The 25,175-nt window shown below is 45.4% G+C and overlaps 1 protein-coding gene across 13 annotated transcripts in view; it reads right to left on the minus strand.

The window, feature by feature from the left end:
* The window catches only part of FAM156A (family with sequence similarity 156 member A), a 44,318-nt gene extending 19,349 nt beyond the window's left edge, over positions 1–24,969 (minus strand). For 4 of the 13 annotated variants that reach the window (XM_074029817.1, XM_074029816.1, XM_065538610.1 and 1 more), the window contains exons 1-3: positions 24,821–24,969; positions 16,435–16,588; positions 6,987–7,161 (exon numbers count right to left, since the gene is read on the minus strand). Coding sequence is in view for 2 of the 13 variants with exons in the window: in XM_074029818.1 (XP_073885919.1) it covers positions 6,987–7,161; positions 16,435–16,464 (205 nt within the window). In the remaining 11 variants the exon portion in view is untranslated. Of the gene's footprint in view, positions 1–3,318; positions 3,489–4,109; positions 4,392–4,677; positions 4,810–5,400; positions 5,491–6,986; positions 7,162–16,434; positions 16,589–24,820 lie in introns of those variants that run through there. The other 9 variants (XM_065538618.1, XM_065538614.1, XM_074029813.1 and 6 more) reach the window with 5 other exon arrangements.
* Positions 24,970–25,175: the final 206 nt, after the last annotated feature.

Consider the following 25,175-nt stretch of genomic DNA (forward strand, 5'->3'; position numbering starts at 1 on the left):
CTATGTTGCCCAGGCTTCTCTCAAACCTCTGGGCTCAAGCAATCCTCCTGCCTCAGCCTCCCAAAGTGCCAGGATTAGAGCCATAAGCCACCATGCTCAGTCAAGATTTCTTTCTTGTAGCTAATCTCTTTAAAAGAAAATTGGCCGGGCGCGGTGGCTCAAGCCTGTAATCCCAGCACTTTGGGAGGCCGAGACGGGTGGATCACGAGGCCAGGAGATCGAGACCATCCTGGCTAACACGGTGAAACCCCGTCTCTACTAAAAAATACAAAAAACTAGCCGGGCGCGGTGGCAGGCGCCTGTAGTCCCAACTACTCGGGAGGCTGAGGCAGGAGAATGGCGTGAACCCGGGAGGCGGAGCTTGCAGTGAGCTGAGATCCGGCCACTGCACTCCAGCCTGGGCGGCAGAGCGAGACTCCGTCTCAAAAAATAAATAAATAAATAAAATAAAAGAAAATTGACTGTCAGATAGTAACAATGTATTATGGGGTTCTGACATAGGTAGAAATATAATGTAAGACAACAATAGCAGAAAGCTGGCGAGAAAGGAAATGGAAGTATACAGCTGTAAGAGTCTTACAGTGTACATGAAGTGGTAGGATATTACTTGAAGTCTGGCAGGAATTTTTGCATTTTATGTGTGGGATCAGTAGATTGACCATTATCCTACAATTTGACATAAACTCCACAAGGGCAAGGATGTGTCTTTTTTTATCGTATGCCCCAGACACTCAGCACAGTACCTAGAACATAGTTGGGGTTTGGTAAATGACTGTTCAACAAATTAAGTCTTTTTTTTTTTTTTTTTTTTTTTTTTTTGAGACAGGGTCTCACTATATGGCCCAGGCTGGAGTGCAGTGCCCTGATCATGGCTCACTGCAACCTCTGCCTCCTGGGCAGAGGAAAGCGACTTTATTTCAGAGAGCCAGCAAGCTGAGACGATGATGGACTAATGTCCTGTGGAGCCATCTTAAGGGGCGTGAATTTCAGGCTTCTTTTTTTTTTTTTTTTTTTTTTTGAGAGGAGTCTCGCTCTGTCACCCAGGCTGGAGTACAGTGGCCGGATCTCAGCTCACTGCAAGCTCCGCCTCCCGGGTTTACGCCATTCTCCTGCCTCAGCCTCCCGAGTAGCTGGGTCTACAAGCGCCCGCCACCACGCCTGGCTAATTTTTTGTATTTTTAGTAGAGACGGGGTTTCACCGTGTTAGCCCGGATGGTCTTGATCTCCTGACCTTGTGATCCGCCCGTCTCGGCCTCCCAAAGTGCTGGGATTACAGGCTTGAGCCACCGCGCCCGGCCTCAGGCTTCTTTTTACATTGGGCAAGGGAGAATCAGGAAAGCATGAGGTCAGGAGAATGGTGACCACAGACATCTAGGTGTCAACGGGAGCCCGGAGAGGTTGCAAAACATCTTTGTCCTTGGTCAGGTCACAGTGCTCCCATAAACCTTTCACACAACATTGCCGCTTGCGTGTACACCCTTCTCATCTCCTCAGGGCTAGATTCTGAAAGGGACTATTATCCTTGCTTTGAGGTTAAACCCTACACTAAATTCCTCCCATAGCTAGCTTGGCCTACGTGCGGGAATGAGCAAAGGCAGTTACGTGCGGGAATGAGCAAAGGCAGTTACCTGGGGGAATGAGCAAAGGCAGTTACGTGGGGGAATGAGCAAAGGCAGTTAGCTTCTCAGGTCAGAAGCAAGACAGAGCAAGCTCTGGTCAATTTCTCTCACTGTTTCAGGTGCACCCTTCCTGTCTGCTAAACACACACACACACACACACACACACACACACACACACACACACACACATTCCCCTGGCACTGATTCAGATCAGTGGGCAGCTTCTGGGCAGCCACCCTCACCTGCATTAGGAGGCTGAAAGGCATGGGAACTTTAGCTCGAGGGTGGCCTCAAAGCTTCCTGAAGGTGCCACAGCATGACGCACAGCTGGGCTGAAGAGCTTTCTGGGTCTGTGGTTTGTAAGAGCCAGGGCCTTTGCCCCCTTGTCACAGCTTTTGGCGGATCTTCAGAATGCTCAACCATAGGTGCAGTCATTCCCGCAAACACCTCAGGCCAGGAAGGCTTCTCACCACAGTAATGGAGCACACCATCGTCTTAGCAGAAGAACAAACCTACGAAATAGAAGCTTACCCACTTGTGCAGTAGTAATGTAATAGATCACATTGGCATTCACTCCCGCAATTCTTTCAGGGAATGACCCAACCCGGCCCTGCTCATCCCAAACTAATAATCATAACAACCCATACGTGCCTCTCGCTTTGCACTGATGGCGTCATTGGGGGAGCGTTGAGTCTAACTATTGCACTATGTGTTTTCTCCGTTTCCCTGATCTGAAACTGTAGGCTTCCGGATACCAAGACAGATGCCCCAGGCCACTCTCTGAAGTGATAATGCTGCAGGTGGGCCAGGCCTTGACCTCAGTACAGCTCACCAGCAGCAGCACCTTGCCAGGGCCAAGAGCCACCCAATTGTGTTGCTGGAGCTGAAGGAGAGGAAAGGTCTAAAGAGATGTCATAAAGATCTCCGTCTCGATAGCACAGCAGCCTCCTCTTACAGACATGCGGGTGTTTTGGTTTCTTTCAACATATACCAACTGTGGCATTTTTCAGGATGCCTGGGGTCTTCAGCTAACCTTCCATCCACACCACCCTGCCTCCCCCACTGCCCCTCTCTACCCTACCCCAAACCTTCCTTCTGTTTTAAATGCTGCCCCCGAGGATCACTGACTGGTTTTCCTCCTGATAAGGATATCAAAACACCTTTTACCCCTAATCCTCAAGATACTTAAAAGAATGAATCTTTGGAACATCTATTTTAAAAATTATTGGCCAGGCACGGTGGCTCATGCCTGTAATCCCAACACTTTGGGAGGCCGAGTCAGGTGGATCACAAGGTCAGGAGTTCAAGACCAGCCTGGCCAACATGGTGAAACCCAGTTTCTACTAAAAATACAAAAATTAGCCAGGCATAGTGGCACATACCTGTAATGCCAGCTACTCGGGAGGCTGAGGCAGGAAAACTGCTTGAACCCAGGAAGCAGAGGTTACAGTGAGCCAAGATCGTGCCACTGCACTCCAGCCTGAGTGACAGATCAAGACTCCATCTCAAAAAAAATTATTAGAGAAACAGTGGCTGAGTGATAATAAGGAGGAAAATACAAGTAAAACAGTGAAAGGAATGTTATTTCAAAATGATCGAGTTTCCCACTTAGAGAACAACACTTCATATGTGGTGCATTCCCTTACAGGCTTTTTTCTATGCATGTTTTTTAAAATTATGAGATTGGAGAACAAGTAGTGTGTTTATAATACTGCATCTGTTGTTTTATTTAATATTACACCAATGCTATTTCCCATAATGACAGTGACAAGGATGTTGCTGCTAACACCCATGGTAGCAAACACGTACAGAAAGCTTGATATGGAACAGAGGCCATCTTTGTGCTTTCCTGGTATTGACTCATCACCCTGTAATATCAAAATATGACTATATTTTTAAATTATATAAATAGGTATATATAATAACAGTCACTTAGTGTGTTGTTAATGTTATCGTCCCTTATTACAGAATAGGAAACTGAAACACATAGGTTAAGAGACTAAGAAACTTGCCCAAAGTCACATTGCCTGCAAGGGCAGGGACAGTAGAGTTTTCCCAATGCCTGTGGCACTATGTGTATATATACGCACATATGTATATATGTATATATATACACGATATATGTACATATATGTATATATGTACATATGTGTATACGTATATGTATATATGATATGTATATATATATAAATGAAGAGAGAGAGTGCACTAAAAACATCTGCCCAGAGTAAGTATCCACAAGTATGAGTTTTTATTCTCACATCTCTGAACTTCTGCTTTCTGCTCTTCCCCATTATTCCTCGCCCCTGTCTGCCCCAGACCTCTCTCCCTGCTCCGCACACCTTCACCTCCCCTCCACACTGCACTCTCTTTCCCCATTTCCCATTTCCTCTGACTCTGGATCTGAATAAATTGACAACATCTTCTCATGATTTAGCTCAGAAAATATTAGTACCATCAGTCTTTCATTAGATCAAAAATGAATTTACCTTTTTGAGACAGGGTCTCACTCCCATTGCCCAGGTCAGAGTGTAGTGGTGTGATCATAGCTCACTGCAGCCTTGACTTCCTGGGCTCAAGTAATCCTCCCATCTCAGACCCCTGAGCAGCTGGGAATATAGGCATGAGCCACCATGCCCAGCTTATTTTTTTATTCTTGTAGAGACAAGGTCTCACCATATTGCTCAGGATGATCTCGAACTCCTGGGCCCAAGCAATCCTCCTGCCTCGGCCTCCCAAGATTCTGGGATTATAGGCGTGAGCCATCATGCCTAGCCAACAATAAACGGTAATGGTAGAAGTAATCAACACAAGATACAACAGACAAGGTGAATTCTATACAAAGAATAAAATGCCACTAATGAAAATTCAACTGCTAACAGCTTCGTATCTCCATCAGATTCAAATCTTCACAATTTGATGGAGGAGAGTTGGACTTAATAGAACTGATAGCAATAGAATAATCCATATAATAATTTTTGGCCTTTAAATTTTACCTTTAAAATATTTATAAAAGTTTATATGCTTTTGTGCTATCATTATCCAGTGACCACTTACTTGTCCAAGCATTATACAAGTTACATGAAGAGGCCACTAGAGTTCTAATTTCCTAGAGAAATTTCCATTCAAATTTTCCATACAAGCTCATGATGATGAAACTCCAGTATTGCATTTAGGCTCCACGATACCCTGTAAGGAGAGCTGAATATTCATTATGCTAATAAAATATGCCTTCCCCCTGCCCCACAGACTCAGACCTTGAGTCCCTGAAGAGCTGAAGAGATAATCTAAACATCATCCAAGGGGTCAAAGGTAGACTTGACATCTGTCTGTCCAGAACATGTCCCAGGGAAATGCGGGAACAGCGACAGCTTAGAATTGACTGGAAACTGACCGTATGCCAGGGACTGTCCAGATAACTGTACATGTCTTCACACAGTCAGAGCTCTAAACTGCCCCAAGAAGTAGATGACGTTACTAGTAGTATTTCCATGGTACTAATGGCGAAAGGAAGCACAGAGATGTTAAGGAACTTCCTCAGTGTCACCCAGCAGTGATTGGTGGAGCCAAGAGCCACAGGCATCGCGAAAACTCTGCTGTGCTGCATATTAGTGCAATCAAGAGTAAGATCCAAAGGCTACTGCAAAATATTTAGAATTTTATAGCATGGGACTGCACAGGCAATAGACATTTGATTTCTTCAGAAATCTTTAAGAGATGGAGACTTGAAAGGATTGGTCTGGGTATCATTTGGAAACGGTGCCCTGAGTATGTCATTACCATAACAGGCAGCATGTCAGTGTCGGTCTCCTCACCTGAAGGTCTTGGGTTTCTGCGTCAGAGAACACACCAAACTTATCCCTTCTATACCTTCACAAAGAAGAAAGAAGCTGTGTCACTGGGAAAGGAGACTATTCCCCTGCTCTAGTGTTGCTCAGACATGTTTCCATGAAAGTTAGAACCTAGGATCTTTTAAAAGTGCAGATTCCAGGAATCACACCCAGTGAGTCTCATGTAGTGTGGCCACAGTTGTGTCCTAGGATCTGGAAATTTGCTGCCCAGCCTAGGGAACTTTCAGAAACCTTATTAAATCCCTTTGGTAGCAAGACTGTCTGCAATATACCCAGAAAAATATTCCCAGGACAGGCATGAGGTTGAGAAGAGCAACCTCAGAGCAAAGAGTAACACAGGACAAGATGAGCGCAGGGTGAGATTCACAAGGGTAGGGCAGAAAGACTCTGAGAAGGCCTCACAACTCCTACTGGCCTTTCTCCTTGAAGGCCTCAGTTTATCTCAAATCCCTTCTCTCCATGGGCAGTGAATGAAGGGGTGCCAGGAAATGACCTTTTAGATTCCAAAATGGCATGGGCTCCTCTCAGGGACCACTGAACACATAGGATGGGAGGAGATGCAAGCTATTGTTCCCCTCCCACCAGCCTTGGTTTCCTTCTTGCACCATCATTTCCTTCCACGGGAGCCTAGAGCAATGTCAGGACTTAGGGCCAATGTCTTCCCTTCACCAACAGACACCTGCCCCTCACCTAAGGAGTTCGTCTCCCCTCTCCTCCCTTCAGCTGTCCTTCTCCTTCTCCCACAACACACACCTGTCCCTGGCAGCCTGACAACCCAGCCTGGCCTGTTCCTCCTATGTCACAGCCTGCAGAGGGCTGCCCTCACTGAGAAGAAGGACACCAGTCCCAGGATCCCAGAGCCATGACTACCACAGAACCATCCTGAGCATCAATGTCCCATGACAGTGGTTGACCTATGAAATGAAGCTTCACCATCCACCCCAGCTGGCCTTGAAACACTTTCTTATCACAAGAAAGCAACACAGAGGAACAAGGTTCCCGCAACCCCTCCCGGGGAACATTGTGTCCTTCTCCATGTTACTGTGCTCTTTCTTATGTACCGACTGCAACATTCCTATACTTTTGATGTTATTAAGAAGTTCTAGGATTCTTCTTTTAAATCCTAAACTTGTGGTTTGTAGTCAGAATATCATCGCCCATTTTGGGGCATTTTGGAAATTTCCAAGGGCAGCTTTGGGTGTTCAAATGATTGGAAGCGGCTACTGGCATTTGTGGGGTGAAGGTTACAGGGAGGCAAACAACTTTTTTCAGAGTCTTAAATAAACTGGATTTTTTTTCCATATATATCACTTCCCTGTAAACTGGGTGGCGGGAGGTGGGGGGTGCTTGTATGTTGCTTCACCTGGAAACTTACAAAGACTTATTGACTGCTTGAGAAATCACATCACTGCAGGGCATTCCATTCTTGGATTCCACTCTGACACAACATACCAATATGAATTTGCTTTGTAGTGCTGCATGCCTGGGGGAAACAATGAAGGGAATCCAACTTACCTACTAAAACGATTGTTTCCAGGATAAGCTGTTCGTTGATGGGGAAAATCAAGCGGGCGATGTTGGTAGTGTGATCTCTCATGAGTTGGTGAACACACTGGCTATGCCCATTGCTGTTACTGCACTGAAGTTCTGTTTGCAGGTGTATCTCCCTCACCAGGCTCCGTGGTCTCTCCTGGAAGGTTGGAAACATACCCAGTAGATCCCTGTGTCCTCAGGATGGGATAGAGGACCTCACAGGCAGAAGGAGGGCAGGGAACATTTAGTGATCTCTACATGGTTGGATGACCATTAGGGCTCGTGTGTGTGTGTGGAGAGAGAGAGAGAGAGAGAGAGAGAGAGAGAGGCAGGCTGTGGGGGCTGGCAAGTCTAGATTGTGCAAAGCAGAATGTCAGACTGGAGACCCAGGGAAGAGGTGATGTAGCTCGAATCCAAGGGCAGTCTGGAGGCAGAATTTTTTCTTCACGGGGGGATCCCAGTCTTATTTTTTTTTCTTTAAGTCTTTCAAGTAATTGAATCAGGCCCAGCCACATCACAGTGTATAATTTGCATTACTCAAAGTCTACTGATTTTAATGTTAGTCTCATCTTATAAAACACCTTCACAGAGACACCTAGTCTGGTGTTTGAACAAATACCTGTGTATTGTGGCTGAGCCAAGTTGACACATCAAGTTTACCATCACAGCCGACTAATACAAATCCCAGTAACCATGAAGGTCTGTCTTAGAAAGGCAGCTGACTTCCTAACTAAGACTGTGTATGAACCTTTTTTTGTCCAGCCCAAGTCTCCATTTCAGGCTCAGCACCAATCTGGCCAGGAAGCTAAAGCTGACATGAATGACTTCCAGGGATGAGGCAGTGACGGAATAGTCAGGGCGCACATGCAAGTACAATCCCAGAAGGCACACGTGGTACCCCTGGACACCAAGACTTTACCCTTGTTAGGGCACTCCCAGCAGGACATACATTAGGCAGGAGCTGGCCAAGGCCCCCAGTGTGGCCTCCCACTGTGGGACCTTTCCCTCTAGGGTTCCTCATCCAGTCCGAACAACTCATTTGTGTCCTTGGTTTCTGAGGGACTGACAGAAGGCAGTCAGTCCAAGTTCTGTTAACCATTGACATCAGTTCCTCCTCTTCACAAGCATGGATGACATCTGTAGATGTTCTGCATGGGATGCTCAGGAGCTGGGTTGCCCTACTGTCCCCTAGTTGCAGCTCTGTCAGGTGCAGTTGTGCACTCAACAGTCAGTATGATTTCAACATACTCACAGGAATTTGGGAAGGCTGAATGGGGAGCATTTTTTTCAGGAAAAGGGGAAGGTTTTCATGAACCATTTGAAAACCAGAGATCACTAATGTTCCCTCTCTCTGGCTTGACTCTTTCCAGGTGTCAGGTTGTGTTTTCTTCATTGTTAGAAAACCAGTGTGTACTAATCTGAAATCAAAACTTTCCACTTCTTGCAAATCAAAACCACAATGAGATATCATCTCAGTGGATCATGCCTGTAATCCTAGCACTTTGGGAGGCCTAGGCAGGAGGATTGCTTGAGGCCAAGAGTTCAAGACCAACCTGGCCAACATAGCAAGACCCTATCTCAAAAAATAAATAAAAATTTTTAAAACTTATAAATATATTTTTTAAAAGGCTGGGCGTGGTGGCTCATGCCTGTAATCTCAGCACTTTGGAAGGCCAAGGTGGGTGGATCACTTGATGTCAGGAGTTCGAGACCAGCCTGGCCAACATGGTGAAACCCCATCTCTACTAAAAATTCAAAAAGTAGCTGGGCATGGTGGTGGGCACCTGTAATCCCAGCTACTCGAGAGGCTGAGGTGGGAGAATCGCTTGAGTCTGGGAGGCAGAGGTTATAGTGAGCCAAGATCAAGCCACTGCACTCTAGCCTGGGTGATAGAGTGAGACTCCATCTCAAAAATAAATAATTTTTTAAAAAGAAAGTCAATTAATGTAAGTAACGATATATTAATCAGTTAAAGGAAAAAATAATAATCTCAATAGGTATTATAAAGACACTCAATGAAATTTGATATATGCTTTAAATAAAACCAAGGATCTCTTTAAAAAAAAAAGAGCTTTCCATTTATTTAATGATCATCTACCGTCCTCTAGCTCTTTTCTCTGAAATGGTCATATGGTCATATGCAAGAGGGAAAAAAGAATTTTCAGAGAAAAAATTTTAATAAATCAACCAATAACACACATCATGTTCAGAAACTGATCAGGATGAAATTCCAGATTTAAAAACAAATTTAAATATGTTTGCATAACTTCTTATCCCTTTTGTCTCTATCATTTATTTAGCAAGCAGGCTGGAAAAGTTCAATGCTTTGCTGGTGACAGCTCTGCAATGAATGGTCAAAGTGCCTTACCAAGGTGTGTGCACCAGGAGAAAAGTTAGGGAAGCAAAGCCAGGCTTATTAGTCCTTTGTGGTGTAGGAGCCAAGGGCCTTGGCCCTTTACAGGTTCACTGGAAATGACTAACATAAGGCAGATTGAGCCCAGGAATTCAAGACCAGCCTAGACAACACAGGGAAACTCCATCTCTACAAAAAGATAAGAAAATTAGCCTGGTATCCTGGCACACGCCTGTGATCTCAGATACTCGTGAGGCTGAGATGGGAGGACTGCTTGAGCCCAGAAGGTCGAGGCTGCAGTGAGCCATGATCGCACCACTGCGCTGCAGCCTAGGCAACAGAGTGAGCCCCTGTCTCAAAATAAAAGAGAAAAAATATTTCCTCTTCAGCCAGAAGGGGATGGTCCCTCTAGCATTTACAACATTATAAGTATATAGCATTTCACATCAATTTTATCATACATCCAGATGCAGCAGCCATAAAACAAAAACGCCATTTTTAATTCCTTTTTTTTGGCTTTCATTGCAATTATAGGGTTAACATCATAGCTGCCAGGGGAGAGTCTGTCTGGAAGGCTGGGAGGGGCTGCAGGAGCAGCAGCAAAGCTGAAGAAAAGGCTGGAGGAATTTTTCTTTTTTGTTCCCTTTGGTTTATCTAAGCTTTGCTCCAGCTCAGGGAACTGATTTAATTTTTTCCTTCCCACTAGGAGGAGAGAGAAGCCCACATTTTTAACATTTTTCGTCCACCCCAACATTACTTTTGTGAATTCCCAGGCCCTTTCTTCTGTTTGAAAGAGAGGACAAAAACCAAAAACGACCTGGCTGTGCTCCCACCCGCCAATCTCTGGCATGGCAAAAGACGCCAAGGAATGCAGTGATCCAAGTCTCCCAGAGTTGGATGTGTTCTTTTTAAACTCTGTATGCAACATTTACATCTCACAAGAGACAACAGCTAGCTGCTGTTTCACAGCATGTGTGAGGCCATAATCACCTGAGCACAAAAGATTCATCACCCATTACTCCTTCATCCTTTCTTTACTCAAACAAGGCTGTCACCATATTTTAGCGAGTCAGGTTCATTCCGGCAAATCCCACCACTGTCACAACTGTGTCAAGGGTCCCCAAGACTACTCCCATTTTTCATTATTTGCTGGGAGGACTCACAGGACTCACAGTCAGCATATAGCTGGACTCATGTTGGTGAAGATTCATAACAATGAAAGTATACAGCAATATCAGCACACACAAAAAAAATGTATGGGCAATGTCCTGAGGAAACCAGCCCAAGTTTCCATGAGTCCTTTTTTAGGAAAGTCACAGAATTCATTCCTCCAGAAATCAATTGTGACATGTGTGATGTGACATATTTTCTACCAGAGCAGCTCACTAGAGATTCAGTGTCGAAGACTTTTACTGGGGGCTGGTCACACAAGCACCCTCTGCCTAGCATGTGCCAAGATTCCAGACTTCCAGAATGAAAGCACCTATGCAGGATAAACTATATTTTGTACAAACAGTTTAGGCAGAGTAAGGGAATTACGGGAATCCTGCCTCGGCTTCCCAAAGTTCAAAGTTATTTTGACTGTTGTAGCTCCTTTACCTTTCCATATAAATTTTAGAATCAGTCTGTATCTATAAAAGATCCTGCTGGGAATTTGATTGGAATTGCATGAAATCTGTACATCAATTTGGGGGCATCATTCCTATAATGAGTCTATTAATCCATGAGTACAGTACATCCCTCTCTTTATTTAGTTGTTCCTTTATTTCTTTCATTAGCTTCTGATGGTTTTCAGCATATGACTCCTGCACGTTTTGTTAGGTTTTGAGGGGCAGCTATTGTATTGTAAATGGTATTGTATAGTTTTAAAAATGTTTGTTCCAAGCAGTTCATTGCTAGTCTATAGAAGTGCTTTGCTTTTTGTTGTTGTTGAACATATATCCTATAATGTTGCTTAACTCCCTTGTTCATTTGAGAAGTATTTTTTATAAATTTGACAAGATTTTCTATGTAGATTATAATAACGTCTGTGAGTTGGAGTAGTTGTAGTCCCTCCTTTCCAATCTGTAAGCCATTTATTTCTTTTTCTTTCCTTTTTAAACTGGTTGGAACTTTCAGTACAATACTGAATAACAGGAGTGAGAGTGAGCAACCTTGTTTGGTTCCTGATGCTATGGAGAAAGCAATTAGTCTTTCTCTGTTAAGTATAATATAAGGTGTAGGATTTTTTTTAGTTGCTCCATATCAAGTTAAGTAAGCTTCCTTCTACTTCTGGTTTGCTGTTTTATTGTTTTTTTTTTTTAATTATGAGTGACTGTTGAATTTTGTCAAAGGCTTTATCTGTATCAATTGTTGTTACCATGTGGTTGGAGTTTGCAGTTTTTTTTGGTACATTAATATGGTAGATTGCATTGACACATTTTTGAATATCGAACTAGCTTTGCATTCCCAAGATAAATCCCACTTGCTCTTGGTGCATTATCCTTTTTATATATTATTGGATTTAATATTAACCAAATATTTTCTTGATAATATTTTGTTGAGAATTTTCTGAATCTATGTTCATGAGGGAGATTACACTATAGTTGGTTTTTTCTCAATGCTGTCTTTGTCTGATTTTGGTGTCAGTGTAATGCTGATCTTATAACATGATTTGGTAAATATTTCAACCATCAATTCCATCTTTTAATAGGTATACATCTATATAGATGATCGGTTTATTTTATTTTTATTTTTATTTTTTTTTTTTTTAGTAGAGATGGAGTTTTGCCATGTTGGACAGGCTGGTCTTGAACTCCTGACCTCACGTGATCCACCCACTTCAGCTTCCCAAGGTGCTGGGATTACAGGCATGAGCCACCATAGCTGGCCAGCGATCTACTTTTGAGTAAGTTTTGGTGGTTTTTGTCCTTCAAACAATTGTTCCATTTTCATCTAAGTTGCTGAATGTATATGCATTCATATACTTATGAATTAGTATTCATTAGTTATTCATAGTATCCTTTTCATTTTTGTGGGGTCTCTAACTTGTATTAAAGTTTTCAAAGAACGAGCTTTTGGGCCATTTTCTCTGTTCTTTTTTTTGTTTGTTTTCAGTCTTATCGATTTCAGCTCCAATATTTATTCTGCTTTTTCCCTCATTCTGCTTACTTTGGGTTATTTTAATTTTCTTTTTCTAGTTTCTTAAGGTGAAAAGTTTCATAATGGATTTGGGTCCTTTATTTTTTCCAATATGAACATGTAATGGTATAAATTTACTTCCTAGCACTGATTTAGCTGCATCCTACACATTTTAATATGTTGTATTTTCATCTTCATTCAGTTTAAAATATTTTCTAATTTCTCTTATATTGCTCCTTGACCCGTGGATTATTTACAAGTGTATGGATGGCTTAATTTCTAAGTTTGGAGAGTTTCTTGTTTACTTTCTCTTATTCCTTGGTGTTTTTTTATTTTTCCTATTTTGGTCAGAGAACATGCTCTGTAGGATTTTAATTATTTTACATTTGGTAAGATTTATTTTGTGACCCAAGGTATGGGCTATTTTGGTGAAGTGTCCATATGTACTAGAAAAGAATGTATATCCTGATGTTGTTATGTAGATGATTCTATAAATGTAAATACGATTCAGTGGGTAAATGGTGTCATTCAGTTCTTCTATATCCTTGCTAATTTTCTTTCAACTATTTCTATATATTACTGAGAGAGTGTTGAAATCTCCAACTATAATTATAAATTTGCTCATCTTTTCCTCTATGTGTGATTTTGCTTTTGTGGTTTTTGTTTGGTTTTTGTTTTTTTGTTTTTTGAGACAGAGTCTCCCTCTGTCACCCAGGCTGGAGTACAGTGACACGGTCTCAGCTCACTGCAACTTCTGCCTCCCAGGGTCAAGCGATTCTTCTGCCTCAGCCTCCTGAGTAGCTGGGATTATAGGTGTGTGCCACCACACCCAGCTAATTTTTGTATTTTTTAGTACAGACAGGGTTTCACCATGTTGGCCAGGCTGGTCTTGGGCTCCTGACCTCAGGTGATCTGCCTGCCTTGGCCTCCCAAAGTTCTGGGATTACAGGCGTGAACCACTGTGCCCAGCCTGCTGTTTATGGCAGCTCTGTTCACAATTACACCAAATTAGAAATAACCCAAATGTCCTTCAATGGGTGAATGGATAAAGAAAATCTGCTACACTCATACAATAGAATATTATTCTGAAAAAAAGAAAGAACTATTGATATATTCAACAACTTGAATGAAACTCAAAGGCACTATGCTGAGTGAAGAAGCCAGTCTCAAAAGATTACAGGCTGTATTATTCCATTTCTATGATACCCTGGAAAAGACAATAGTAGAGTGATAGAGAAGAGATCAGTGGGTGCCAGGGCTTAGGGGTGGGGGAAGGAAGTAACTATACAAGGGCAGCACAAAGAACCCAGGAAGTTCTTTGGGGTGATGCATATGTTCTGGATACTGACTGTGATGGTGGTTATATCAATCCATACATGTGTTCAGATTCATATAACTATACCTCAAGTGTCCATTTTACTGTATAATTTCAAAAATTAAGAAAATTTGCCCACCAGGCAAGTTAGAATCCTTGCTGTCTATAAAATTGTTATAATATAGGCATATGTATGCCTAAACACTATTGTTATTTGCTTTTGAGCCACGTAGAAAGGGAATCACATAGCATATCCTCTTTTGTATCTGGCTTCGTTCACCTAATGTTATGTCTCTGTATAGTCTAGGTCATTCCTTCTCATAGCTGTGCAGTAATTCATAGTGTGAATCTGGCAGAATGTATTTATGCAACTTCTTATTGGTGTGTAGTTGGGTTGTTTCCAGTTTTTAGCTATTACAAATAGGGTTACTCTATGAACATCACTGCATGTACAAGAATGCTCATCACAGGTCAGGATGGTCAAAAAGTAAATCAAACACTAACCAACCATCCATTAGGAGAATGACTGAATAAACTATGGCTACAATAAATGATGGCATATCATCCAAATCACATCAGAACAGGTGAGTCATTATTTGGATAAATTACCCAAGTGCTAACCTAGTGGCTGTTGTGATGACGCACGGCTCTAATGACTGCATGTGGGTCGCAGTAACTCACAGTGAGCTCACTGGGCTCATCTTGGGGCTCCCGTGGGCAGAGATGACGACAAACAGGAAGGAACAGTGACAAAGCGGGTGGTCACCCCAGAACACTATAGAGACAACCTCACCTGCTCCCCAGACCTTGGCTCTGCTCACAGCCTCAGAACTTCCCTTGCCTGATTGTCCTGAGAACTTCCAGGAAGACAGCCCCTGGCTGTCCCTGAGGTGGCCGCATCCATCCTTCCCCACCAATCCTGACCCACTCCTACTCCTCCTCTTGGGCCAAATCTGCTTTCTCAATGCCTCAGCTCCCCTCTATTCATGAGCATCCCCTGCATGTTGGGGGTATGATGATGCTCACTGCGCAGGTGAGGAGACTGAGGCCCGTAGAGGGCAGCAGCTGGGCCTGCAGCTGCACAGCAGGTCAGTGGATCTGTGCTGGGTGGGCCGTGCCTCACCCCACAGCTGTGCACCCCCTCAAGCCGTGCGGAGATTGTCTGCTGCCTCCTCTTCTGAGGGATCCTCCTGGCCCCTGTCTCCCCCAGACCACCAGGCCTGGAGCTTCTAGCCCTGGAGTTCAGGCCCTGGGAGAGGACTGGGGGGAGGCACAGTTGGCAGCTGGCCAGGATCTGGCTGGGGGGTTGGTGGCCTTTTCCTGAGCCCCAGGCTCTGTTGGGGCCTGCCCCCAGTGTCTTCAGGATCCAGGCCTGTGCCCTCAGGACTAGCCAACCTATAGCCTGACCTGCCTCAGAGCCAGTGCATCTTGTAGAAGAAAGCATATAATGCAATCATTAAATAAGAAAAGGAAGATAAAATTATATGAGAATTTTCCTTTAGCCATGAAAATGAGCTTCTGGCACAAGGAAAAGAAGTAGGAAGGAGTGAAAAGCCATCAGCAGATGACCCCAAACAGCACTAAAACCTGACCCTCGGCTGTCCCTACCTGTCCACATGCAGAGAGGGAGGCTCCAAGGGACACCTAGCCTGGAGCTCATGCACCCTGACGCCTGTGACCCCACCAGGAGTGAATGTTTAAGACTGTTCCTCTGTCTTCTCTGAGGCTTTCCCCGTCTTGGAGATGAGATGCCCCCTGCTGGCAAAGATGTGTATCACTGCAACGTGGCTGCACTGTGCCTGGAGACACCAAGACCTCACTGTGTGACCACAGGCTTCAGTCAGACTTCCTTGACTAAAAGGAAAAGGTCACTTTGACTTAGCAAGAAGCTCAGGTTTGGACTTGGTCCCACCCTGGACAATAAACACCGAGAAGAGGAAGTGGAGGGGTTGTAGGATGTGGGCGGGTGACAGCAAGACTGAGGGCTGAGGACAGTTTAAGCAGGGGCCACTGTGAGACTAAGATGCTAGCTCTGGCCAGGCATGGTGGCGGTGGCTCATGCCTGTAATCCCAACATTTTGGGAGGCCAAGGCGGGTGGATCACTTGAGGTCAGGAGTTCAAGACCAGCCCGGCCATCATGGCAAAACCCCATCTCTACTAAAAATTCAAAAATTAGCCAGGCATGGTGGTGTGCACCTGTAATCCCAGCTACTCTAGAGACTGAGGCAGGAGAATCGCTTGAACCTGGGAGATGCAGGTTGCAGTGAGCCAAGATCGCACCACTGCACTCCAGAGTGGGCGACAGAGTGAGACTGTCTCATAAAGAAAGAAAGAAAGATGCTGGCCCTGGTCAGAAGGAGGAGGAAGAGGAGGACCAGGAAGGCCTCTGCAAACGACTGTGCTCGGAGCTGGGGCTGATGAGAATACAGAAGGCCCTCACCTGTGAGTGGGTGATAGAAGTAGAGTTGACAGTCGCGGAGTTGGGTGAGAAAAGCAAGATTCACATTAGGTGGTCAGCCAGTGTCTGGTACAGAATCACGGTGAGGTGAATGCTGATAGTATTGGTATGGATGGTTGTATTAGTCAGGGTTCTCCCAAGAAACAGAACCAAAGAGGGGACTTGTTATGGGAATTGGCTCACGTGGCTGTAGAAGCTGAGAAGTCCCGCCATCTCCGTCTGCAAGCTGGAGAGCCAGGGAGGTGGGTGGTGTGATTCAGTCTGAGCCTAAAGGCCCGAGAACCAGCAGAGCCAGAGGCATAAGTCATGGAGTCTGAAGGCTCGAAAACTTGGAGTTCTGATGTCCAAAGGCAGAAGACAGGGTGTCCCAACTCCAGAAGACAGCAAATTCCCCTTTCCTCCGCCTTCTGGTCATACCTGTGCCCTCGAGGGATCGGACAATGCCCACCCATGCCGATCTTCCTCCCTCGGTTCACTGATTCAAAGGCCAGCCTCTTCCGGAAACACCCTCACAGACACCACCAGACATAATGGTTTGCCAGCTATTTGGGTTTTTCTTAACCCCGTCAAGCAGACACCTAAAGCTAACAATCACAATAGTGATATAAAAGGCATCACTCTGTGAACTGCCTGCGACATGCCCTTCTCCTCTACAGGGTGGGCACTCACTCTCTTGGAGGCTAAGGTCCATCTGTCTACCTCTGTGGCCCCAGTATGGGGACAATGACAGTTACCATCAAGGCCTGCCAAGGAAGAGGGTATGTGGTAGGCAGAATAGTGGCCCCCCCAACACATCCATGTCACTATCACTGGAACTTATTCCAGCCAGGGGGATGACAGTGGGCCTCTACTCAGCCTTGCCCTGTGCCCGGCACTGCTCTCGGTGACTGACCAGTCATCTCACCTCTCCTTCACAGAACCCTGTGAGGAGGGAAAGTTAGTACCCTGATGACAGACCAGCAAAGGGAGGCAGAGAGAAATGAAGCCACTTGCCCACCGTGTGACCCAGGGCAATTTAGTCCCTGCCAGTGTCACTTTAGCCCCTGCTCCTACCCTGCCTCGACTACTAGACCCGTCTAACATGGGCTCGGGAGGGTAGTACACACGTTTTCCCCAAAACCCACACCTACCCTGCTTGGCGGGCATTGGTCTCCTTTATGAATGGGGGACCGAGGTTGGTCAAGGACATGTGACTTGCCCAAGGTCACACCATCAGGGCTTGGGGTTCCAGACTTTCATGAAGCCTGTCAGGCCCCAAAGCCCATGTGCCCTGGGCTATTGTGGGTGTGAATGAGGCCTGAGGGGAGATGGATCCCAACATCTAAGGACAAAATAGGCAGGTCCTGTCCATTCCCTGAGAGGCCCCGCTCTATGGCTGGTGTCAACAGCACAGGATAGAGGATTTTTCACCAGACAATCTCCGCAAACAGGCCTGAGGGAGCCTCTGGAGCCTGCAGGATAGAAGGCAAGACCTGGAGCCCAGGGGAGGTTCTGCAGGAAGGAGGCCGCCTACACTGCGTGGTCCACACCAGGAGGCCGGGGCGCTGCGAGCCTGTGTGCGGGAGTCACAGACATTCATGCTACTCCCACTTCCCACTGCACTCTGCTTCACTTGTGAGGGTTTTTGTGTGTATCTGTGTCTGAGAGTGTACAAAACATAAGTCTGCGTTTTAATGACAATAAGCTGTACATTCATGTAACAACTACACAGTTCAAGGTTGATCACCATCCCAGAAGTCGCCAGGGTCCCTTCTCAATCACTGTGTTTTTCCTCACTGTCTATTGAGAATGGGATGCGAGCAGGGTTTAAGGGGTCGAATCCACATTCGTAGGGGCTAGTTTTTTCTGCGTAGGAGTTGAGCTGGGGTAACCAGAATATGATAATTATCAGTAGCGAGGTTAATAGGGTGTTGATTGTTAAGGCTAGCACTAGGTTAATTACTCTTTTTTGAATGTTGTCAAAACTGATTGATTGGAAGTCAATTGTACTTGTTATACTAAAAGAGTAGGATCCTCATCAATAGATAGAGATGTAAAGGAGTAGCCAGACAACATCTACGAAGTGTCAGTACCAAGCGGCAGCTTCAAAGCCGAAGTGGTGGCTCGATGTGAAGTGGTATAGTAGTTGGCGGATGAGGCAGGTAAAGAGAAATGTGGACCCAATAATAACGTGGAGTCCGTGGAAGCCTGTGGTAATGAAGAATGTTGAACCGTAGATGCCATCGGAGATGGTGAAGGGTGCTTCAAAGTATTCTGAAGCTTGTAGTAGGGTGAAATAGGTACCTAGCAGGATTGTGATGAGTAGGGCTTGGGTTGTTTGTTTTCGATCATTATTTATGAGGCTGTGATGAGCTCAGGTGATTGTAACCCCAGATGCAAGTAACACAGAAGTGTTTAGGAGGGGTACTTCTATGGGGTTTAGAGGGGTGATGCCTGTTGGTGGTCAATGGCCTCCCAAGCAGGGTGTCGGGGCGAGGCTTGAGTGGTAAAATGCTCAGAAGAAGCCGATAAAGAAGAATACTTCTGAGATGATGAATAGTGTTATTCCGTACCGGAGGCTTTTTTGAACGGGTATTGTGTGGTGGCCTTGGTATGTGCTTTCTCGTACAATGTCACGTCATCATTGGTATAAGGTTAGTATGTTGGTTAGTAGGCCTAGTGTTAGTAGGGTGATAGAGTAGGAGTGAAATCACATGACTAAGCCGGATGTTATTAAGAAAGCTGACAGAGCTCCTGTCAGTGGCCAGGGACTGGGTTTAACTATGTGATAGGCGTGGGTCTGGTGGGTCATTAGGTGTTGTTGTGTAGATAGAGGCTAATTAAGAGTGTGAAGACATAGGCTTGGATTAGGGCTACTGCAATCTCTAGAACAGTTAGTAGTGCCAGAAGTGTGGAAGTTAGTAGAGTTAGGGAGAAGTTGGTGGTTGATAGTGCTAGTGCAGCGTTTCCAATTAGGTGTATTAGCAGATGGCCGGCTGTGATGTTTGCGGTTAGTCGTACGGCTAGGGCTACCGGTTGAATAAGTAGGCTGATAGTCTCGATTGCTACCAACACGGGGATGAGAGGTGTGGGTGTGCCTTGTGGTAGGAGGTGGGCTAGGGAGTTTTTGGTTTTAAAGCGAAGTCCTACTGCTACTGTGCCTGCTCATAAGGGGATTGCTATAGCTAGGTTTATGGAAAGTTGGGTGGTTGGTGTGAACGAGTAAGGTAGGAGTCCTAAGAGGTTTGTTATAGCAATAAAGGTGATTAGGGATATTAGTATTAAAGATCAGGTTTGTCCCTTAGCGTTGTGAGTTATTATTATTTGTTTTAGGGTGGATTGAGTCAGGTTTTGTTGAATGGTAGCTAGTCGATTATTAATGGGGTGTTTAGAGGTTAAGACTAGTATGGTGGGGAACAGGATAATCGGGATCGTGGCGGGTTGGTTTAGGATTGTTGGGGCTGAGAAAGGGGTAAACAAGTTTTCGTTCATTTTGGTTGTCAGCGGATACTGTGGGATTGTAGGTTGGGGTTTTTTATAAGAGGCGGTTGGTAGTGGTTTGTGTTTAGTAGTTTTAGTTGTATGATAAGATATAGTGTAGGAAGCATCGTCATAATAGTGGTGAATCATGTCGATGTGTCTAACTGGGGCATTTCACTGTAGGGGGTGGGTCCCCCATCTTTAACTTAAAAGGTTAATGCTGGAGTAGCTATACAGTGAGTTTGTAGGGTATTTTGGGAGGTTTTTGAGGTGGGAGTGCTAGGGGAAAGAGAGTAAGTAGGGTTATTTACAGAGTAAATACAGGTCCTATTTCAAAGATTTTTAGTGGGATTAGTTCTGCAACAATTGGTATGAAGCTGTGATTTGCGCCACAGATTTCTGAGCATTGTCCGTAATAGACGCCTGGTCGTGTGGCTGTGAAAACGGTTTGATTTAGACGTCCAGGTACGGCATCCGTTTTTAGGCCTAGTGTGGGAATAGTTCATGAATGTAAGACGTCTTGGGATGTAATTATTATACGCACGGGGGCTTCAATTGGAAGGACTACTCGATTGTCAACTTCTAGGAGTCGAAGGTCCCCTGGGTTTAAGAATAGTGGGGGTAGTATGTATGAATTGAAAATTAGGCCTCCGTAGTCCGTGTATTCGTAGGTTCAGTACCACTGGTGTCCAATTGATTTGATGGTAAAGGATGGGTCATTGACTTCATCTGTTAGGTATAGGACGCGTAGGGATGGGAGAGCAATTAGGATTAAAATAATTGCGGGTAAGATAGTTCAGATAGTTTCTATTTCTTGGGCGTCTGTGATGTTAGTATTGGTTAGTTTTGTTGTGAGTGTTGAGAGCAGAGCGTATAGGACTAGGAAGCTGATTAGAGATATGGCTATAAAAGCATGGTCGTGGAAGGTAATTAACTCCTCTATGATAGGAGATGTGGCGTCTTGCAGGCTTAGTTGAACTGGGTGAGCCATGTAAGATATATAGGATTTGGCCTATGACTTAGCCTTGACAAAGCTATGAAATGATTTTTCTAATATCTTGTTGAAAAGGTTATAGGGGCTATAAGACTGGCTTGAAACCGGTCCTAGGGGGTTCGACTCCCTCCTTTTTCATTTAGTTTAATATAGGCTGGTTCTTCGAATGTGTGATAAGGCGGGGGGCAGCCGTTTAGTCATTCTAGGTTAGTAAGGGGTTGTTCGATTAGTAGTACTTTACGTTTTGAAGCAAAGGCTTCTCAGATCATGTAGATTATTAAAACTACTGCTACTAGTGAGATGAAGGAGCCTATAGATGATAGGATATTTCATGTAGTGTAGGCATCGGGATAGTCAGAGTAGCGTCGGGGTATTCCGGACAGGCCAAGGAAGTGTTGTGGAAAGAAAGTAAGATTTACGCCTACGAATATGATGATGAAGTGGGCTTTGGCATAGGTTTGGTTCAGTGTATAGCCTGAGAATAAAGGGAATCAATGTATAAAGCCCCCTATAATGGCGAATACAGCTCCTATTGATAGGACATAATGGAAGTGGGCGACAACGTAGTATGTGTCGTGTAGTACGATATCTAGGGACGAGTTTGCCAAGATGATGCCGGTCAGACCCCCTACAGTAAATAGGAAGATAAAACCTAGGGCTCAGAGTATTGCTGGGGATCATTTAATGTTGCCTCCATGAAGTGTAGCAAGTCAGCTAAAAACTTTCACACCGGTGGGGATTGCAATGATTATAGTGGCGGAAGTGAAATAGGCTCGTGTATCTACGTCTATACCAACTGTAAACATGTGGTGGGCTCATACAATGAAACCTAAAAACCCAATTGATATTATGGCTCAGACTATACCCATATACCCAAACGGCTCTTTTTTTCCAGAGTAGTAGGCTACAATGTGAGAGACTATTCCAAAGCCGGGAAGAATAAGGATGTAGACTTCGGGGTGGCCGAAGAATCAAAATAGGTGTTGATATAGGATAGGATCTCCTCCTCCAACGGGGTCAAAGAAAGTAGTATTGAGGTTGCGATCTGTTAGTAGCATGGTAATGCCGGCGGCTAGGACTGGTAGAGAGAGGAGTAGAAGGATAGCTGTAATTAAGATTGATCAGACAAATAAAGGGGTTTGGTATTGGGATATTGCGGGGGGTTTTATGTTGATGATAGTGGTAATAAAGTTGATGGCTCCTAAGATGGAGGAAATACCTGCTAAATGGAGGGAGAAGATAATCAGGTCTACGGAAGCTCCTGGGTGGGAGAAGTTTCCTGCTAGAGGGGGGTATACTGTTCAGCCTGTTCCGGCGCCAGCTTCTACTACGGCTGATGCTATTAGTAGTAGGAAAGAAGGGGGGAGGAGTCAGAAGCTTATGTTGTTTAGACGGGGAAATGCTATGTCGGGAGCGCCGATTATTAGGGGCACTAGTCAGTTCCCGAACCCTCCAATCATAATGGGTATAACTGTAAAGAAAATTATAACGAATGCATGGGCTGTTACAATGACGTTGTAGATGTGGTCGTTGCCTAGTAGGCTGCCGGGTTGGTTCCTTTCTCATTCCTAAAGTCCTGCCTTCCCATTGGAAGTAGAAATGTCATGCTGGTCGTGGTTTCCGTATTATCATTAATAATTTCTACTGGCTGGCTGGCTGACATTCAGTGTGGATGGCACCTTCCCTCTAGCTGTGGGCTCAAGCCCTGTGTCTCCCGTGGTGCAATAGAAGCTCATCCCTCTTTTAGGAATTTCAAGAGTGCCCTGGGCCTGCTCAGGGCACTTCTCTGAGCCTCAGGTCCTTCATCTGTGACATGGGAGAACCCCACCTCCCTCTCAGGTTGTGGGAGAAATAGAGATGGGGACACCAGGCACCTGTCAATGAGTGCCGCATGTCAAAACCTGGGATGAGCCTTTCTTTACCATTACACATCCTTGAGATCCCGGACCCACCAGGTGCTTCCCCTGCTCCAGGGCAGTTGCACTTGCTGTTCCTTCTGCCCGGAATGCTCTTCCCTCAGGTAATCGCAAGGCCTGCTTCTCACTGCTTCTAGGTCTCTGCTCAGTCATCACCTATGCAGGGATGCCTTCCCTGCACACCCTGAATAAAATAATATCCTGCCCACTTACCCATTTCCCTGACCCTGTCTTAACTTTCTTTTTTTCTTTCTTTCTTTTTTTTTTTTTTTTTTTTTTTTTTTTTTTTGAGACAGAATCGCACTCTGTCACCCAGGCTGGAGTACAGTGGCGCGATTTCGGATCACTGCAACCTCCGCCTCCCAGGTTCAAGCAATTCTCATGCCTCACCCTCCCAAGTAGCTGGGATTACAGGTGCCTGCCACCATGTCTGGCTAATTTTTGTATTTTTAGTAGAGACGGGGTTTCATCATGTTGGCCAGGCTGGTCTCGAACTCCCAACCCCAGGTGATCTGCCCGCCTCGGCCTACCAAAGTGCTGGGATTACAGGCATGAGCCACTGTGCCCAGCCACTGTCTTAACTTTCTAGGTAGCACTTACTACCCTGTGATGTGCTACATATTTATTGACCAACTCTATGAAATCAGGGATGTTGTTGATTTCGGTCTCTGTTGTATCCACAGAACCTAGAACAGTACTCAGACATACAGCAGATGCTCAGGAAATTCTTGTTGAAGGATGGCTGGAGTGGGGCCCTTTACACACATCACTAAGATGCACAGATGCCCTCCAAGATGGATATTGGCCCCATTTTATTGATTATGATACATACTGAGATTCGAGGAGACAAGTGACTCGCCCAATGTCACACAATCAGGACTTGGGGGCTCCAGGCTTTGAAATCATGTCTGCCAGCCTCCAAAACCCACAGTTCCTGGACAGAGACCTCGCAGCCAAAAAGGTAAGAAATTTCACTCCTGAGACACAGACTCCCAAACAGCTCAGATACTCAAAGACACCAAAAACAGCTCACTAATCTCACAACCTGAAACAGACTCCAAAATCCCTGCACAGAGACCCCACAACTTGACACAGACCCCCAAACAGAACAGAGACCACACATGCTGTGACAAAGACCCCCATGCACAACAGACCAAATTTCTCACTCCTGGGAAACAAATTAAAACCATTCAGATATCTCACACCCTAGAGAGAGCCCCCCCCCCAAAAAACCACTCAGACACTTCCTAACCTAATACAAAACAGAAACAGAAGTTCAAATAGCTCAGAAACATCACATAATCTTACGATAAAGTCCCCAAACAAATCGGATAACCTAATTCTGGGCGGAGACCTCTCCCTCCCCTAAACAGCTCGTATACTTTACATCTTAAGCAAAATTGTCCTCACCAACACCAGCTGGGAAACATCACAACTTGGGACCCAAAATTGCAAACAGCTCAGAGACTTTACATCCTGGGGTGCAGACACCTACATAGAGATCTCACACCCAGGGACACAAATGTCCAAAAAGCTCAGAAGATGCACACCCAGGCCAGGCGTGGTGGCTCATGTCTGTAATCCCAGTACTTTGGGAGACGGAGGTGGGAGGATCACTTGAGGCCAGGAGTTGAAAACCAGTCTGATCAACATAGCGAGACCCTGTATCTACAAAATAAAAAATAAAAATCTTAGCCGGGCATGGTGGTGAGCACCTATAGTCCCAGCTACTCGGGAGGCTGAGGCGGGAGGATCGCTTGAGCCCAGGAGTATGAGGCTGCAGTGAGCCATGATCAGCCACTGCACTCCAGCCTGGGCGACAGAGCGAGACTCTGAAAACAAACAAGAGAAAAGAAGAACAGAAGGCATATCCAGACACACAGGCACACAAAACCTAAGAAACCTAATACTGTGGCACACAAAATCCACTCAGATAAAATATCCCATTCAGACACAGTCTGGACCCCAAATGGCCCAGAGTGATCAAACATACCCAAACAGCATCTGAGATGTCATGCCTAAAGATACACATCCCCAAAACTGCCTCATCGGCATTACTTCCTAGGCAAATACCAAACAAGCTCAGAGACCGCTCCCTGGACATTAATTGAGTGTAGCGGGAAGAATGATGGTGCGGTGCCAAAAGCGCCAGACTAGGCTTGTGACCGAGTTAAGGGTAAACAAGACTGAAAGAGCTCACGTGAAGCAAATGACTAGGGCGAACTTTGCCGGGGTGGCATCTCCAGCCCTTTTGGGACTGTCAGTTTGGTGAGTAGTCCAAAGAACTCTGCTGTGTCAAAAGCCACGCACCCTTCTCGCTCCGGCTGCCTGAACTCTAGCTCCGCAATCATCGTGCCTGTCACAAACTGAAGGCCAATGGGAACCACGGACGCGAAGAGGGAGGCAGGGCCTAGCCGGCCCATCCGGAGCCACTCCGCGCCCCGGAAAAGCTTAGTCGGGGCACTCTCGCAGTAACCAATCACCGCCCGGGATGGCCCTCGACCCCGCCCTTCACATCTTGGAGCCAATCGCTTGCCCCTTTGCGGTCCCCAGCG

Source organism: Macaca fascicularis, chromosome X (genome assembly GCF_037993035.2).
Source record: "Macaca fascicularis isolate 582-1 chromosome X, T2T-MFA8v1.1".
Lineage (NCBI taxonomy): Eukaryota > Metazoa > Chordata > Mammalia > Primates > Cercopithecidae > Macaca > Macaca fascicularis.